Genomic DNA, 15,460 nt, shown 5'->3' with positions numbered 1-15,460 from the left:
TTTTGAATTTAATTGAAAACAAGTAAGGAAGTTTAAGTTTGGACGAAACCGAACATTATATACCCATTTCTGTGCTATTACATACATACATATATTTTCACGATACATTTAAAGAGAAATGTCACGAACATTAAATGACTTAAAAGACTTTTAATCGACTTCACACGTTAAAAAAAGTTTTTTAAGTTACAAAAAAGTTTTTCCATACGAGGTCGCCCCTCGGCAGTGGTTTTGCAAGCACTCCGAGTTATTTCTCCCATAAAAAGCTTCCCAGTGAAAATTCATCTGCTTGCAGATGCAGCAGCAAAATTGGTATAAACCTCCTCGGAGGTAAATCGCGCCAAGAGTTTTTTGATTAGATGTCTGTCTCTTCAATTAGATATATTCCAGGTATTTAACATAAACTGTTGGTTCAGCATGTCATTTCTCTCCCTCACTATGTAGGTGGTGTTCTGGGCAGTGTTTTGACAGGCCTGTATTTTCTTCCAGTGAGTAACCTTAAAGGTCTACGACCATATCGGGGACGCGTAGCATACAAACGGCCGGCTTTGCTTTGTAAGTGGTTATCTTTACCCCAAGTGCTGCCGGCAAGAGGTCCGAAGATTTTGTTAGGGCTCTGGATTGGAAAAAATTAAGAAATTAGAGAGATAGTTTTATATTTTATGACATAGCTCATCGATGGGTAGGCGGGACCTGTAGCCATTATCGTGCAGTCATCTGGTGGCGAAAAGAGCTTCGATATGTAGATGTTCAATAAAAGCGGGGATAGAACACTACCCTGTGGCAATCCTTGTTTAAGTCTTCTGGGTTTTAATTTTCCTGAATTGCACCGAAACCTGCCGGCCGGACACCTGCCGAGGGGGCACCCTTACAAGTCTTGCAGTAACGTGCCGTGGCTGACCATATCAAAAGCTTTTGATCAGTCTATTTCTACTGGTAGTATTGTTACGTACCTTATGTATTTCGGAAATTTTGTTATGATTAAAACTGTAAGCCCCTTTTCTTTAAATTAGGCGTTGTCCTTATCCGCTTTGTTCATACTTTTTTCTTATCGACTCATCAAGTTTCACCACTTCATCAGTATTTGCTAAAGCATTGTTCATTTTTCCCATTTTTGAAAGTAGGCTATTTCGACTATTTTCAAAACCAATATATGGTCGACGATGCTGTAAAAGCTGCTAACTTCATCCACCAAACTTCACAGTAGAACGAAATGGCGTTTCATAAATTTGTTGGAGTTAGTGATTTTGGACAATAAACACATACTTTTCTTTTACCACCATATCCAGAAATTGTTTCCGATTCCACCATTATCATCCCCCTGTGGGTTAGGGGTTAGAATATGCCCACGGTAGGTATACCGGTCGTAAAAGGCGACCATAATACCATGGGTACCCAATCCATGAGTAAGGTGTTTTACTCGAAAGGTAGCAGGGTGGACGCGGGTATCACCCTGTGGGACCCTAGGCAAAGTCTTTATAAAAACTGCTACCGCCGGACCAGGAGAAGCCAGTGTGATCTGATGCACGGCATCGAACGATGCTGCTTATTCAGGTCTCACCTCCTGTCCTGGGATGGCCCCCTTGTGGGAGCATCGCGGTGGCTGTGGTTTCAAATAGAGTTCACTTATGACACACGCTCTGAGTAGACTTGTTTTCCCTTGGGGCGTGCAAACCCAAGGGAATTCGGTCTCATGCTTGCCACGGCAATCCCAATTTCATTGAGAAACTGACCCTGAGGGGCAGATGATAGGTTGGTCACATCCCTTAATTTGTGGCAACCGGAGATGCCGGTTAAATAAGCTGCAAAACGATGACGAAAGATGGTGAAGGAACGCATGTCTATCGTCAGCCGAAAAACAATCGATAATTGTACGAGTGGGCCGGTGCTCATCTCGTCTTTTGAGATGTTTGAGGCTGCTTTAGACTGCGTAAGCGAATAGGAGGCGTTCGCGGTGTGGATGGCCACATCCAAATATGTGGCAAGATTTGACGTTGTCAAATCACTGCAGTGTGGCGGACTGCAATGCAAGGATGTCGCTGGGGCAGGTACTCGGTCACTTACAGGTCTGTGAGCGGAAAAGGTTGGACACATCCCTTTAATTGTGGTAGGAGTTTATTTGGAGGCATAATGGAGCATAATTGTTGCGTAATTGAGTGAAAATTGGAGCGAAATTAGTAGCAAAAATGGAAGCCAATAGTAGCACAATATGGCGTGCAATGGCAAGTCAACGTAGTGTGGTCTTAAGCGATGTCGAGAGACATTGCTGAGACGGGCACTCGGCACTCACAGGTCTGTGCGCGGAAAAGGTTGGTCACATCCCTTGATTTTAATTGTGATGGAGTTTTATAGACGGAGCATAATTTGATGCCAAGCTCACTATTTTTGTCAACGTAGTGCGGCCCTTAAGCGATATCTAAGCAAAACCAAGCTCCGTCGTTAACAATGTATTTATACATTGTTGTAACACTGCAGGATAGAAAAGGTTGGTCACATGTTAATCAGATATAGAGATATCAAAATCAATGAAAGAGGGACTCTGAGGCAAGCACGGAACTCGCGGTGGAGTTGCCGTGCAACCGGGTGCCATTACCCGAAAATGGAAGAGGAGGATGGATAGTCCTCCTCGGCTAAACCAAGGCTGGTTGACTTGAACATCCCAGCTCACCGAGTGGTACCAACTTGTTGGGCCGAAGATCAACGGAAATTGGTCTGTGTTTTACACCGGAGGTAAGTCTACGAAGACAGGGACTCCCGTAAGCACTCACTGTCTGTCCACCATTATCAAAAAGTCGGTTTAAGTTAAATGCGGAGCTTATACTACATCGTCGACGATCTTATGTTATGTTCAAGTTAACGAACTGAACTTTGTTGGTCTTAAACAGGTAGACCATCGGTACTTGTTAAAGTATCGAGGTAAGGTATCGATACTTTACTCACTACTTGGAAAAAAGCATCGAGTACGAAACACTCGAGTATTTTTTGGAAAAGTATCGATTGTACTCACTCGAGACTCGTATTGTTCTATCACTACCTGTATGGTTCTTCGAAGATGAAACTGTTAGCCAGCTGAAGCGTTTTTTCAAGCTCACTTGCAAAAAAAGCAACTAATGTACCCCTCAAGCGTTTATCAAAAGAAAGCGTTTTTAATTAACAGACATCAGCTGTATGTATGCATGTATGTAAAATTATTACTGTTTGCGCATGCAAATCTTAGTTCAGCCGTATATAAGACCGTGACGGTCCTTACTAAAATTTAAGTTATCATTAAGTCGAAGAGACGAGAAGTTCACAAATATTTTCCAAAGAGCAAAGTGTAATTGCTAAAAATTCGTTAATTATTATTCTTGAATAATTTGATACGCAAGTTGAAAACCTTATTATTTATTTAAAGTGGTATGAACTTGTGCTAATTTGTAATTACCGTTATAAAGATATGTTCAAGTTTCCATACGACATCGTTGACGTTGAGCCTGAGTTAAACGCAGAGCTATTGCAGTATTTCAAGGGTATATTAGGGCAGTTCACAAGAGAATCTTATTGGTGTAAAATTTTAAGACTTGATCTGTTTCCATGGTTTCCAATATAAAATTTAATCAAAGCCATTGTTTACTATGTTAGGTTTACAATAATCAAAGCATAGCACACACGGCGAATAGGAGACCTTGTGAATTGCCCAATTAATTTTTAAAATGACATCAAGAACTGTATATCTTTATGTTTTGAAGGCGAGCGCACCGGTTTCGTGCACGTTGGTCCGGAAAAATATTTCTTCCCGGATAAATATAAATTGGAGGCACATAAATATTACAATTTTCAAGCACGTCCAGATGATATTTGGGTAGTAACTGTTCCCCGTTCCGGCACCACATGGACACAGAAGCTAGTTTGGTTGATTGCGAATAACTTGGACTTTAGTACAGCAAAAAGTCTACCGCTACCCGAAAGATTTCCTTTTTTTGAGTAAGTTTTAAAATGAGATACTTTTTGTTATATCCGTTTTCTATGAAAATATGTGCTAATCTTCAGAATGAGGTAGTCTGCTATTAAAAAATGTGAAATGCAATAGTTGTGGTTATTGTTGTAACGATAAAGACACGCTCAGAAATTATTTTTGGGGTGTTATCGATGTTATATAGAGCCGGTAACCTTCGGAACAAGCATCTTAAGGTACTTACCCGACAAACTGGGGAACGATTTGATTTGACCGCGTTCTCGACGAACACAAATTAGGCTTTATAAGATTTTCAACATACCTGAAAGGCTCGGAATCATAGAAGAAGAATATGTGAGGGATTCAATGGGTTGGTAAGCGCAATACAAAGCTTTACAGCTTCTCAACTTCTGCAAACCAACTGTCAACCTCACCTATTCGAGGGGAACCATATTACAAATATCAATGTATCATACACATATTTAGCAGGCGAGGTTCTTTCTAATGGAACTGGGGATGGCCTAGAAGGTTCAATGTGGACATAAATCGTTCCCGAGATAGTCGGGCTTGTACCTTAATGGTGCTTGTTACTGGATCTCCATCCGGCAAAGACACATCAACTTCCATAACACTCCCAAAACCTTCGGGGAGTGCCTCTGTCGCTACAACGCTACAACGGCGTGTATCGAATAAGATTTAATGATGAGTTGTATGAGCTTTACCGAAAAATAAAAATAGTTGAACGAATAATAGTCCAAAGGTTTCGCTGATAAGTGATGTTAAGATAATGGAAGAAGACGCTCTGTTGAGTTGCGAGGGACACTTAGACGAAGACTTGATCTCCCTTTGTACTTCTAATTGGCGTCAGCTATGGCAAAACAGGCGGCAGCCGTGGTGTGGTGATAGCGTGCTCCGCCAACCACACTGAAGATCCTAGGCAAAGTAACATCAAAAGTTAGAAAACATTTTTCTATGCGGGGTCACCCCTCGACAGTAATTTGGCAAACACTCTGAGTGTATATCTGCCATGAAAAGCTTTTCAATGAAAATGCACCTGCTTTGCAGATGCCATTCGGAGTCGGCATAAAACATGTTGGTCGCGTCCGGCAAATTTGTAGGGAAAATCGTATAAGAAAGACGATGCAAACAGGAATATCTGGCCTGACTTGTTATGCAACGTTTATGCTCCAAGTAATAATGATGAGATACTTATTATTTAATATGGGGCATTGTCATAGTCAAAACAAAGTTGAAGATCATGCTTTGCCTACTCTACTCTATACATCAATAAAACTCCCCAAAACACTCGGGATAGTCTCCTTATCGCTACAAGAAGAAGACGAATATTCGTACGCGGACAAGAACTGTAGTCGCTAATAACTCGATTTATCAAAAGGTTACTAATAACTTAGACGTTTTTATTTAAACGGTTTTATTTAGCTTGACTTGACAGGCCGCATAGCCGCATGCATGGCCGTTGTGAACGAATTTTGTAATTCAAATTTAAGTAACTTCCCGTTAAGCTACAAGCTTGAAACTTGGGATATAGTTCAGAACCCGATAACAATGCAATAATAAGAAAAAAATCGCCACTAGGTGGCGCAAGGATCGAGATATTCAAAAAAATCGTATTTGTGGTCCGCTTTAGTCCATATTTGGAACACATAATACATACAAGAATAGAAAGCGAACTATAAAAAAAAAATCGCCGTTAGGTGGCGCAAGGATCGAGATATTCGCAAAAATCGTATTTGTGGTCCGATTTGGCTCATATTTGGAGCACATAATAAATACAAGAATAAAAAGCGACCTATGAAAAAATCGCCACTAGGTGGCGCAAAGATCGAGATATTCAAAAAAATCGTATATATGGTCCGATATGGTCCATATTTGGAACACATAATACATACATGAAAAGAAAGCGACTTATGATGTCCGATTTGGCTCATATTTGGAACAAATATTACATACAGTCCGGTAGAAATGACATCAAAATATTTTGGAGTTGGAGGAGGGACAAGCATACGTGGCGCAGAGTCGAGTAAAGTGTTTGGAAGGATTATGTATTGAGGACTTAGATTGTAAAAAATTGTCAGGAAAGAGTCCTTGTAATAATGAGTCAGTAAATGAACTGAATAAAATGAGAAATAATAGGCAATTAAATAAAGACTAAAACCTTGAAAATAAAATAATTAAAAAAAAATTTTAAGTTAAACGGTTTTATTGAAAACAATAATTACATGAAGTAATAATAATACTAAAAGCTAGCAAATAATTAGGTAGGCCCTAGGTACTAGTCATCACACTCCTCATCAATCTAAGGCGCTGATCAGACAATTAAATAAAAGCGTTGGACGCGTCATATTTCTATTGACAGTCATATATAAGATCAACTGAACCTTACTCAGATTACGCTACGCCTCACATTTTTAGAAATTTCATGCGCCCAACGCTTTTATTTAATTGTCTGATCAGCGCCTTAGATTGATGAGGAGTGTGATGACTAGTACCTAGGGCCTACCTAATCATTTGCTAGCTTTTAGTATTATTATTACTTCATGTAAGTAGTGTTTTCAATAAAACCGTTTAACTTAAACATTTTGTTTTAATTATCTTATTATGATACTGGCATAGGTCCATTACACAAATTTTCTTCAGGTCCACTCACCAAAATGGAAATTACTTACTTACTTAATTGGCGCTTAACCGTCTAAACGGTTATGGCCGCCCAACAAGGCGCGCCAGTCGCTCCTTCGCTCCGCCAACCGGCGCCAATTGGTCACACCAAGGGAGTTTAAATCGTTTTCCACCTGGTGCTTCCAACGGAGTGGGGGCCGCCCTCTACCTCTGCTTCCATAGGCGGGTTCCGATAGAAACACTTTCTTGGCCGGAGCATCATCTTTCATTCGCATAACATGGCCTAGCCAGCACAGTCGCTGCGTTTTAATTCGCTGGACTATGTTGATGTCTAGCTCGTATAGCTCGTACAGCTCATCATTAAATCTTCTTCGGTACTCGCCATCGCCAACGCGTAGAGGTCCATAAATCTTTCGAAGAACTTTTCTCTCGATCACTGCCAAAGCCGCTTCATCTGCTGTTGTCATGGTCCATGCTTCTGCCCCATATAGCAGGACGGGTACGATAAGTGACTTGTAGAGTATGATTTTTTTTGGAATGGAAATTAAGGTAATTAAAAAAAACTGCTGAACTCTCTTTCTGTATAGATTTCCATTGTTCGTACATTCTGATATTAAGGCCGAATTGATGTCCGAAAATGTCACTGACAGCAAAAAGCTAGAGTTTATTGAACATTTTTCAGCACCAGGATACAAAACCTTGAACTTATGGCCGCATAATAAGAAACGTTTCATTAAAACACATTTCCCATTTTCTTTACTGCCGCCCAGTGTTATGGAGAATAAATGTAAGGTACTTATAACTTAAGCTAAACAATTTGAAATCAATGGCGCATAGTCATAGTCAAAATAAAACAAGTAAGAACGGGACTGTCTTCGACTGTGCCGAAGACTTCATACCTTTCATAAATGGGGCTGATTAATAATCTTATCCCGTTCGTAATCTCCAAATAATCGGATGTATCAGATAACAAATATATATTGGACAGATGTACATACCTAAAAGATTTTTAAGATAAATAAAAAACACAAAATGGCAAAAAACCCCCTTATCTGAACGATCGGTTGTATGGGATATATATTATATATAGCTCCGATGAAAATGATTTTTACAGGAAATCTATGATATATTAGAATATATATCACCAAGTTTCACGTTTTTATATTAGAAACTAAAGGAGAAATGGCCAATATTGTTTCTATCTGAACGATCGGTTGTTAGGGATAGGTATATAATATATACATATAGCTCCGATCAAAGTGATTTTTTCAGGAAATCTTTTATGATATATTAGAATAAATATCACCAAGTTTAACGCTTTTATACTCAGTTGAGCAGAGCTCACAGAGTATATTATTTTTGATTGGATAACGGTTGGTTGTACAGGTATAAAGGGATCGAGATAGATATAGACTTCCATATATCAAAATCATCAGGATCGAAAAAAAATTTGATTGAGCCATGTCCGTCCGTCCGTCCGTCTGTCCCTTAACACGATAACTAGAGTAAATTTTGAGGTATCTTGATGAAATTTGGTATGTAGGTTCCTGAGCACTCATCTCAGATCGCTATTTAAAATGAACAATATCGGACTATAACCATGCCTACTTTTTCGATATCGAAAATTTCGAAAAACCGAAAAAGTGCGATAATTCATTACCAAAGACGAATAAAGCGATGAAACTTGGTAGGTGAGTTGAACATATGACGCAGAATAGAAAATTAGTAAATGTTTGGACAATGGGCGTGGCACCGCCCACTTTTAAAAGGAGGTAATTTAGAAGTTCTGCAAGCTGTAATTTGGCAGTCGTTGAAGATAGCATGATGAAATTTGGCAGGAACGTTACTCCTATTACTATATGTACGCTTAATAAAAATTAGCAAAATCGGAGAACGACCACGCCCACCTTTAAAAAAAACTTTTTTTTAAAGTCAAATTTTAACAAAAAATTTAATATTTTTACAGTATATAAGTAAATTATGTCAACACTCAACTCCAGTAATGATATGGTGAAACAAAATGCAAAAATAAAAGAAAATTTCAAAACGGGGCGTGGCTCCGCCCTTTTTCATTTAATTTGTCTAGGATACTTTTAATGCCATAAGTCGAACAAAAATTTACCAATCCTTGTTGTCTAAGCTTTGGGCAATTGAGGGCGAGCAGTTTAATAAGAGTTATAAATGAGTAATTTTATGTGCTTGTAAGCGTATGAGTCGTGGCACAGTGGCTGACGTACCCGACCAAACGCCCGGGGTTGCGGGTTCAACTCCCACCAAGCATTCCTTTTTTAAATTTATAAATTATTATTATTAATGGACTGTATTGAGTTTATGGGGTTTTTGATTTAATGTATTCCATTTATTGAGTTGGGTAGTTTTAGTGTTATTGGTGTATTTAAGTCATGGGAGGATGCATAGCATCAGTACACCTTTATTTATTTAATTTGGGGGCGAGCACTGGGGGGCTCTGAGGCTTCGCTCTACTGAGCCACCTCATCCTCTATTTGAAGAACCCTTTAAAATGTGATATGGAGGCGAGCACGGGACGGCTCTGAGGTATTGGCACCCCATTTTCTACAAGAAAAACCTCTATTTATTTAATTTGGGGCGAGAGTTGGGCACTCTGAGGTTTCGCTCTAATGAGCCACCTCATCTTCTATTTGAAGAACCCCTTCAAAGTGTGATATGGAGGCGAGCACTGGGCTCTGATGTATTAGCACACCATCCGAAGAACCTCCATTTTAATTAAAAAACTCAAACTATGTCTTTAGAATATTTCACTAACCAGTTGAGAATTACAAGCACACTCAATGGCTACTGAAACAAACGAACGAAAAATGTTCATAGTTTAAGTCGCTTAAACATACTCCCCCCTTAGACGGCTTAGTCGTCTAATGAAACTTCCATACGAGCCAGTCATCCGGCTCGAAGGACCATTTCTAAGCTTTGGGCAATTGAGGGCGAGCAGTTTAATAAGAGTTATAAATGAGTAATTTTATGTGCTTGTAAGCGTATGAGTCGTGGCACAGTGGCTGACGTACCCGACCAAACGCCCGGAGTTGCGGGTTCAACTCCCACCTAGCCTTCCTTTTTTTAAATTTATAAATTATTATTATTAATGGACTGTATTGAGTTTATGGGGTTTTTGATTTAATGTATTCCATTTATTGAGTTGGGTAGTTTTAGTGTTATTGGTGTATTTAAGTCATGGGAGGATGCATAGCATCAGTACACCTGGTCCTTCGAGGGGCTTAGATTCTGGGACGATAACTTATTTCTATGAAAAAGGGCGAAATCGGTTGAAGCCACGCCCAGTTTTTATACACAGTCGACCGTCTGTCCTTCCGCTGGGCCGTTAACACGATAACTTGAGCAAAAATCGATATATCTTTACTAAACTCAGCTCACGTACTTATCTGAACTCACTTTGTATTGGTATAAAAAATGGCCGAAATCGGACTATGACCACGCCCACTTTTTCGATATCGAAAATTACGAAAAACGAAAAATTGCCATAATTCTATACCAAATACGAAAAAATGGATGAAACATGGTATTTGGATTAGTTTATTGACGCAAAATATAACTTTAGAAAAAAACTTTGTAAAATGGGTGTGACACCTACCATATTAAGTTGAATGAAATGAAAAAGTTCTGCAGGGCGAAATAAAAAAATAAAAAACCCTTGAAATCTTGGCAGGAATACTGTTCGTGGTATTATATATATAAATAAATTAGCGGTATCCAACAGATGATGTTCTGGGTCAGCCTGGTCCACATTTTGGTCGATATCTGGAAAACGCCTTCACATATACAACTACCACCACTCCCGTTTAAAAGCCTTATTAATACCTTTAATTTGATACCCATATCGTACAAACACATTCTAGAGTCACCCCTGGTCCACCTTTATGGCGATATCTCGAAAAAGTGTCCACCTATAGAATTAAGCCCCACGCCCTTTCAAACTACTCATTAACACCTTTCATTTGATATCCATATTGTACAAACGCATTCTAGAGTCACCCCTAATCCACCTTTATACCGATATCTCGAAAAGGCGACCACCTGTACAACTACCACCACTCCCTTTTAAAACCTTCATTAATACCTTTAATTTTATACCCATATCGTACAAAAACATTCTAGAGTCACCCCTGGTCCACCTTTATGGCGATATTTCGAAAGGGCGACCACCTATAGGACTAAGGTCCACTCCCTTTTAAAATAATCATTAATACCTTTAATTTGATACCCATATCGTACAAACACATTCTAGAGTCACCCCTGGTCCACCTTTATCGCGATATCTCGAAAAGTCGTCCACCTATAGAACTAAGCCCCACGCCCTTTTAAAATACTCATTAACACCTTTCGTTTGGTACCCATATTGTACAAACGCATTCTAGAGTCACCCCTGGTCCACCTTTATGGCGATATCTCGAAAAGGCGACCACCTATACAACTACCACCACTTCCTTTTAAAACCTTTATTAATACCTTTAATTTGATACCCATATCGTACAAACACATTCTAGAGTCACCCCTGGGCCACCTTTATGGCGATATCTCGAAAAGGCGTCCACCTATAGAACTAAGCCCCACGCCCTTTTAAAATACTCATTAACACCTTTCGCTTGATACCCATATTGTACAAACGCATTCTAGAGTCACCCCTGGTCCACCTTTATGGCGATATCTCGAAAAGGCGACCACCTATACAACTACCACCACTCCCTTTTAAAACCTTAATTAATACCTTTAGTTTTATACCCATATCGTACAAACACATTCTAGAGTCACCCCTGGTCCACCTTTATGGCGATATCTCGAAAAGGCATCCACCTATAGAACTAAGGTCCACTCCCTTTTACAATACTCATTAATACCTTTAATTTGATACCCATATCGTACAAGCACATTCTAGAGTCACCCCTGGTCCACCTTTATGGCGATATTTCGAAAAGGCGACCACCTATAGGACTAAGGTTCACTCCCTTTTAAAATACTCATTAATACCTTTAATTTGATACCCATATCGTACAAACACATTCTAGAGTCACCCCTGGTCCACCTTTATCGCGATATCTCGAAAAGGCGGCCACCTATACAACTACCACCACTCCCTTTTAAAGCCTTCATTAATACCTTTAATTTGATACCCATATCGTACAAACACATTCTAGAGTCACCCCTGGTCCACCTTTATGGCGATATCTCGAAAAGGCGACCACCTATACAACTACCACCACTCCCTTTTAAAACCTTAATTAATACCTTTAGTTTTATACCCATATCGTACAAACACATTCTAGAGTCACCCCTGGTCCACCTTTATGGCGATATCTCGAAAAGGCATCCACCTATAGAACTAAGGTCCACTCCCTTTTACAATACTCATTAATACCTTTAATTTGATACCCATATCGTACAAGCACATTCTAGAGTCACCCCTGGTCCACCTTTATGGCGATATTTCGAAAAGGCGACCACCTATAGGACTAAGGTTCACTCCCTTTTAAAATACTCATTAATACCTTTAATTTGATACCCATATCGTACAAACACATTCTAGGGTCACCCCTGGTCCACCTTTATCGCGATATCCCTAAATGGCGTCCACCTATAGAACTATGGCCCACTCCCTCTTAAAATACTCTTTAATACCTTTCATTTGATACACATGTCATACAAACATATTCCAGAGTTACCCTCGGTTCATTTTCCTACATGGTTATTTTCCCTTATGTTGCCACCATAGCTCTCAACTGAGTATGTTATGTTCGGTTACACCCGAACTTAACCTTCCTTACTTGTTATATTGGAAATTAAGGGAGAAATGGCTAAAAATCGTTCTATCCGAACGATCGGTTATATGGGATATATACTATTTATAGCTCCGATCAAAGTGATTTTTTCAAGAAATCTTCTATGATATATTAGAATATATATCACCGAGTTTCACGTTTCTACTTTCTAAATTAAGGGAGAAATGGCCAAAAATCTTTCTATCTGAACGATCGGTTGTATGGCATATAACTACATATATATAGCTCCGATCAAAGTGATTTTTTCAAGAAATCTTCTATGATATATTAAAATATATATCACCGAGTTTCACGTTTATACTTTCTAAATTGCGGCAGGAATGACCAAAATCGTCTTATCTGAATGATCGGTTGTATATCAACTCAGTTCGTCGCCCTGCTCAATTCGGTATACTTAATGGTGTGCCTATCTTCTATATATCTCAACGTTACAAACATCGGACCAAAGTTAATATACCATTTCATGTTCATGAAAGGTATAAAAAGGTTTTAAATTTAGCTGCAGCTTTTTGACATTATATTCTATGAGCTATCTGTCACAAAAGCTGCAACTAAATATAAAACATATTTTATTTTGACTATGACTATGCGCCAATAATATACTTAATAACATTATTCCAAAATCAGATTATATATGTGGTGCGCGATCCTAAAGATGTCGCTGTTTCTTATTACCACTTGAATCGATTATATCGCACACAGGGCTATATTGGCAACTTTCCACGATATTGGAAATATTTCTCACTTGGTTTAAGTAAATTATTCATAAAAACTTTACTGACAAATCTTTTATAATTTTTTTTTAATTACAGACCCTTGGCTGCCTTATTACAGTCACGTCCGGGAAGCGTATGACCTGCGTCACATGTCAAATATACTTATCATCAACTATGAGGAAATGATCTCAGATTTGGATCGCACTATTTTAAAAATTTCAGATTTTCTAGGCTATAAATCGAAGTCGACGGTTTAAAAAAGCTAAAAAAATATTTGGATATAAAAAATTTTCGGGTGAATCCTGCAGTAAATGGTAGTCAAATGGCTGATGTTGGCGTTCTTAAAAATGGTGAAGCTGGATTCGTGCGTAAAAGTGGCAATGGAAAACGGGAAGAACTTATGAATGATGTGGAATAATGAAAATTATAGAACTGTGGATTGAAAGACATGTAAAAAAATGGATCGAATAATTAATAATCAGGCAATCCACCACTATCGTGAAAGAAATGTAATCCGGTTAATAACAGTAATTTTGGATATCCAGTGAAAGCAACAAATTGATGTACCATATATGTTTACTTAACATTAATAACTATAAATTCGTGGGGAATTTAAATCAATTAACAGTGACTACAACAAAGCCTCGTATTGAGTAATATGTAATATGATGTTAAGCTATTTTCTTCTTGTTCTGGCCTAAGAAAACAAGTGCCGATATCATTTCGCGACGAACTACATTTCCAGTAATTGAAAATACCCTTTTGGAAGCTGTTGAAGTGGCAGGTACGGCAAGATATCTTTTGACGATTTTCGACAGATTGGGATATATTTTTTCATGCTCTTGCAACCAATTGCTGGCACTGAGATTGTGGTTTATTTGTTCTTCGAATAAGTAGCGCTGAAACTTGTCTTCCTCCCTTGTGTCACTGTCATTACCATTTAGCAGTATATCCATGGCCGTGAGATCACTGTTTTTCGGAGCTTCTTCTTGGGCATTCATATCAGCAGTACTCTGGCAGTACCCATTTTATTGCACCTTTTTTATTTTGCTACTAAAAGCATCGGTCTCAACGTGCTTCAACTGTTTGAAACTCGGATAAAGACAACTCGCCATATGTGCAATACTGATATTTTCCAGAGATGGATCTTCAATGCTTTCAAAAGAAAAACGTCTTCTCAAGTCTGCAGCTGCTTTTTCTTCGAATGTTTTTGCCATCCTCGTATCAGTGTTTTTAAATATCATATGCTTATTAATAATTTTATGAATGATGGGTTTCACTTTAGAAATTGTAATCTCGCTGTCACTGCTAAGCACATTTGTCGCAATTTCGAAAGGGGTGAGTAAATCTATTAGAACATCAACTGCATCCCAGTCATTGTCCGAAATTGCGATATTTTGACCAGCTTTGTTGTTGAAAATTGAACGATCAGCAATTACTGCAACAATAGAAGATCTAAGCTCTTTAACTCTTTCCAACATAATTCAAGAACTGAATTCCATCTAGTTGGACAACTATGGATTAGTTTTGAACTGTATTTGCAGTTTGTATTAAATGTTTCTCGCGAGCATATGTACGTTTACTCGAATGATTGAAACTCATCACCAGTTTCGAAACCTTTTGGAAGACTCCACAACATTCCGGTAGTTCCATTCCTAAATTAACACTTAATTGAAGTGTATGTGCACTGCATGGATGATTGGTTATGTCAGAAACAGCATTTGTTACATTTTTCGCGTTGTTGTTTTCAATAGTTGTGACTTGTTCTTTGATATCCCATTCTTCCATGCCATCTCGAAGCGAGTCTTCTAAATTCTCAGCTGTGCGGCTTTCAGTAATTTCTTCGGTGAGCAAATTAAAAGAGCGAGGACTCCAATTAGAATCTAAATAATGCGCTGTAAGTCCCATATAGGATCGGGTGGCTCTTGATGTCCAGCAATCAGTGGTCAAAGCTATATAGATGCTTAACTGAGATTTTTCTTAACTTTCTACATTTCACGGTTATGCATGGCTTGAATTCTACCGGAAATTGTTTTGCGATAAGGAATTACATACTCTGGTTCGAGGACATTAACAAACTTCTTGAATCCATCACATTCCACCAATGAAATAGGCAATAAGTCAACCGCAATCATATTAGCCAAGGCTTGTGTTATTATCTCTTCACGTTATTTGGACATATACTTATTGCGAACAGTTTGAGCTACGCGTGATGTTCGAACTTTCATCATTGGGGGTTCTGAACATTCCGAATTGTGATCAAAATTAGTTTGTGATGAACTGCTACTCGGCTTATATTCAGGCGCAGATTCAGAGATAAAAGCTGCATCCATACCGTTCTCTTA

The 15,460-nt window shown here is 38.7% G+C and overlaps 1 protein-coding gene across 1 annotated transcript; it reads left to right on the top strand.

The window, feature by feature from the left end:
• The first annotated feature begins 3,288 nt into the window (after nt 1–3,288).
• Nucleotides 3,289–14,331, top strand: St4 (Sulfotransferase 4). Its single transcript, XM_067782990.1, is given in 6 exon segments — nt 3,289–3,509; nt 3,729–3,963; nt 7,159–7,363; nt 13,027–13,153; nt 13,212–13,349; nt 13,352–14,331. Coding segments are annotated over 6 exon segments (960 nt in total). The 5' UTR covers nt 3,289–3,436; the 3' UTR covers nt 13,534–14,331.
• Nucleotides 14,332–15,460: the final 1,129 nt, after the last annotated feature.

Source organism: Eurosta solidaginis, chromosome 4, assembly GCF_040869045.1.
Source record: "Eurosta solidaginis isolate ZX-2024a chromosome 4, ASM4086904v1, whole genome shotgun sequence".
In the NCBI taxonomy this organism is placed as follows: Eukaryota; Metazoa; Arthropoda; class Insecta; order Diptera; family Tephritidae; genus Eurosta; species Eurosta solidaginis.
The sequence above is the reverse complement of the archived record's forward strand: the minus strand, read 5'-3'. Positions and strand labels throughout refer to the sequence as shown.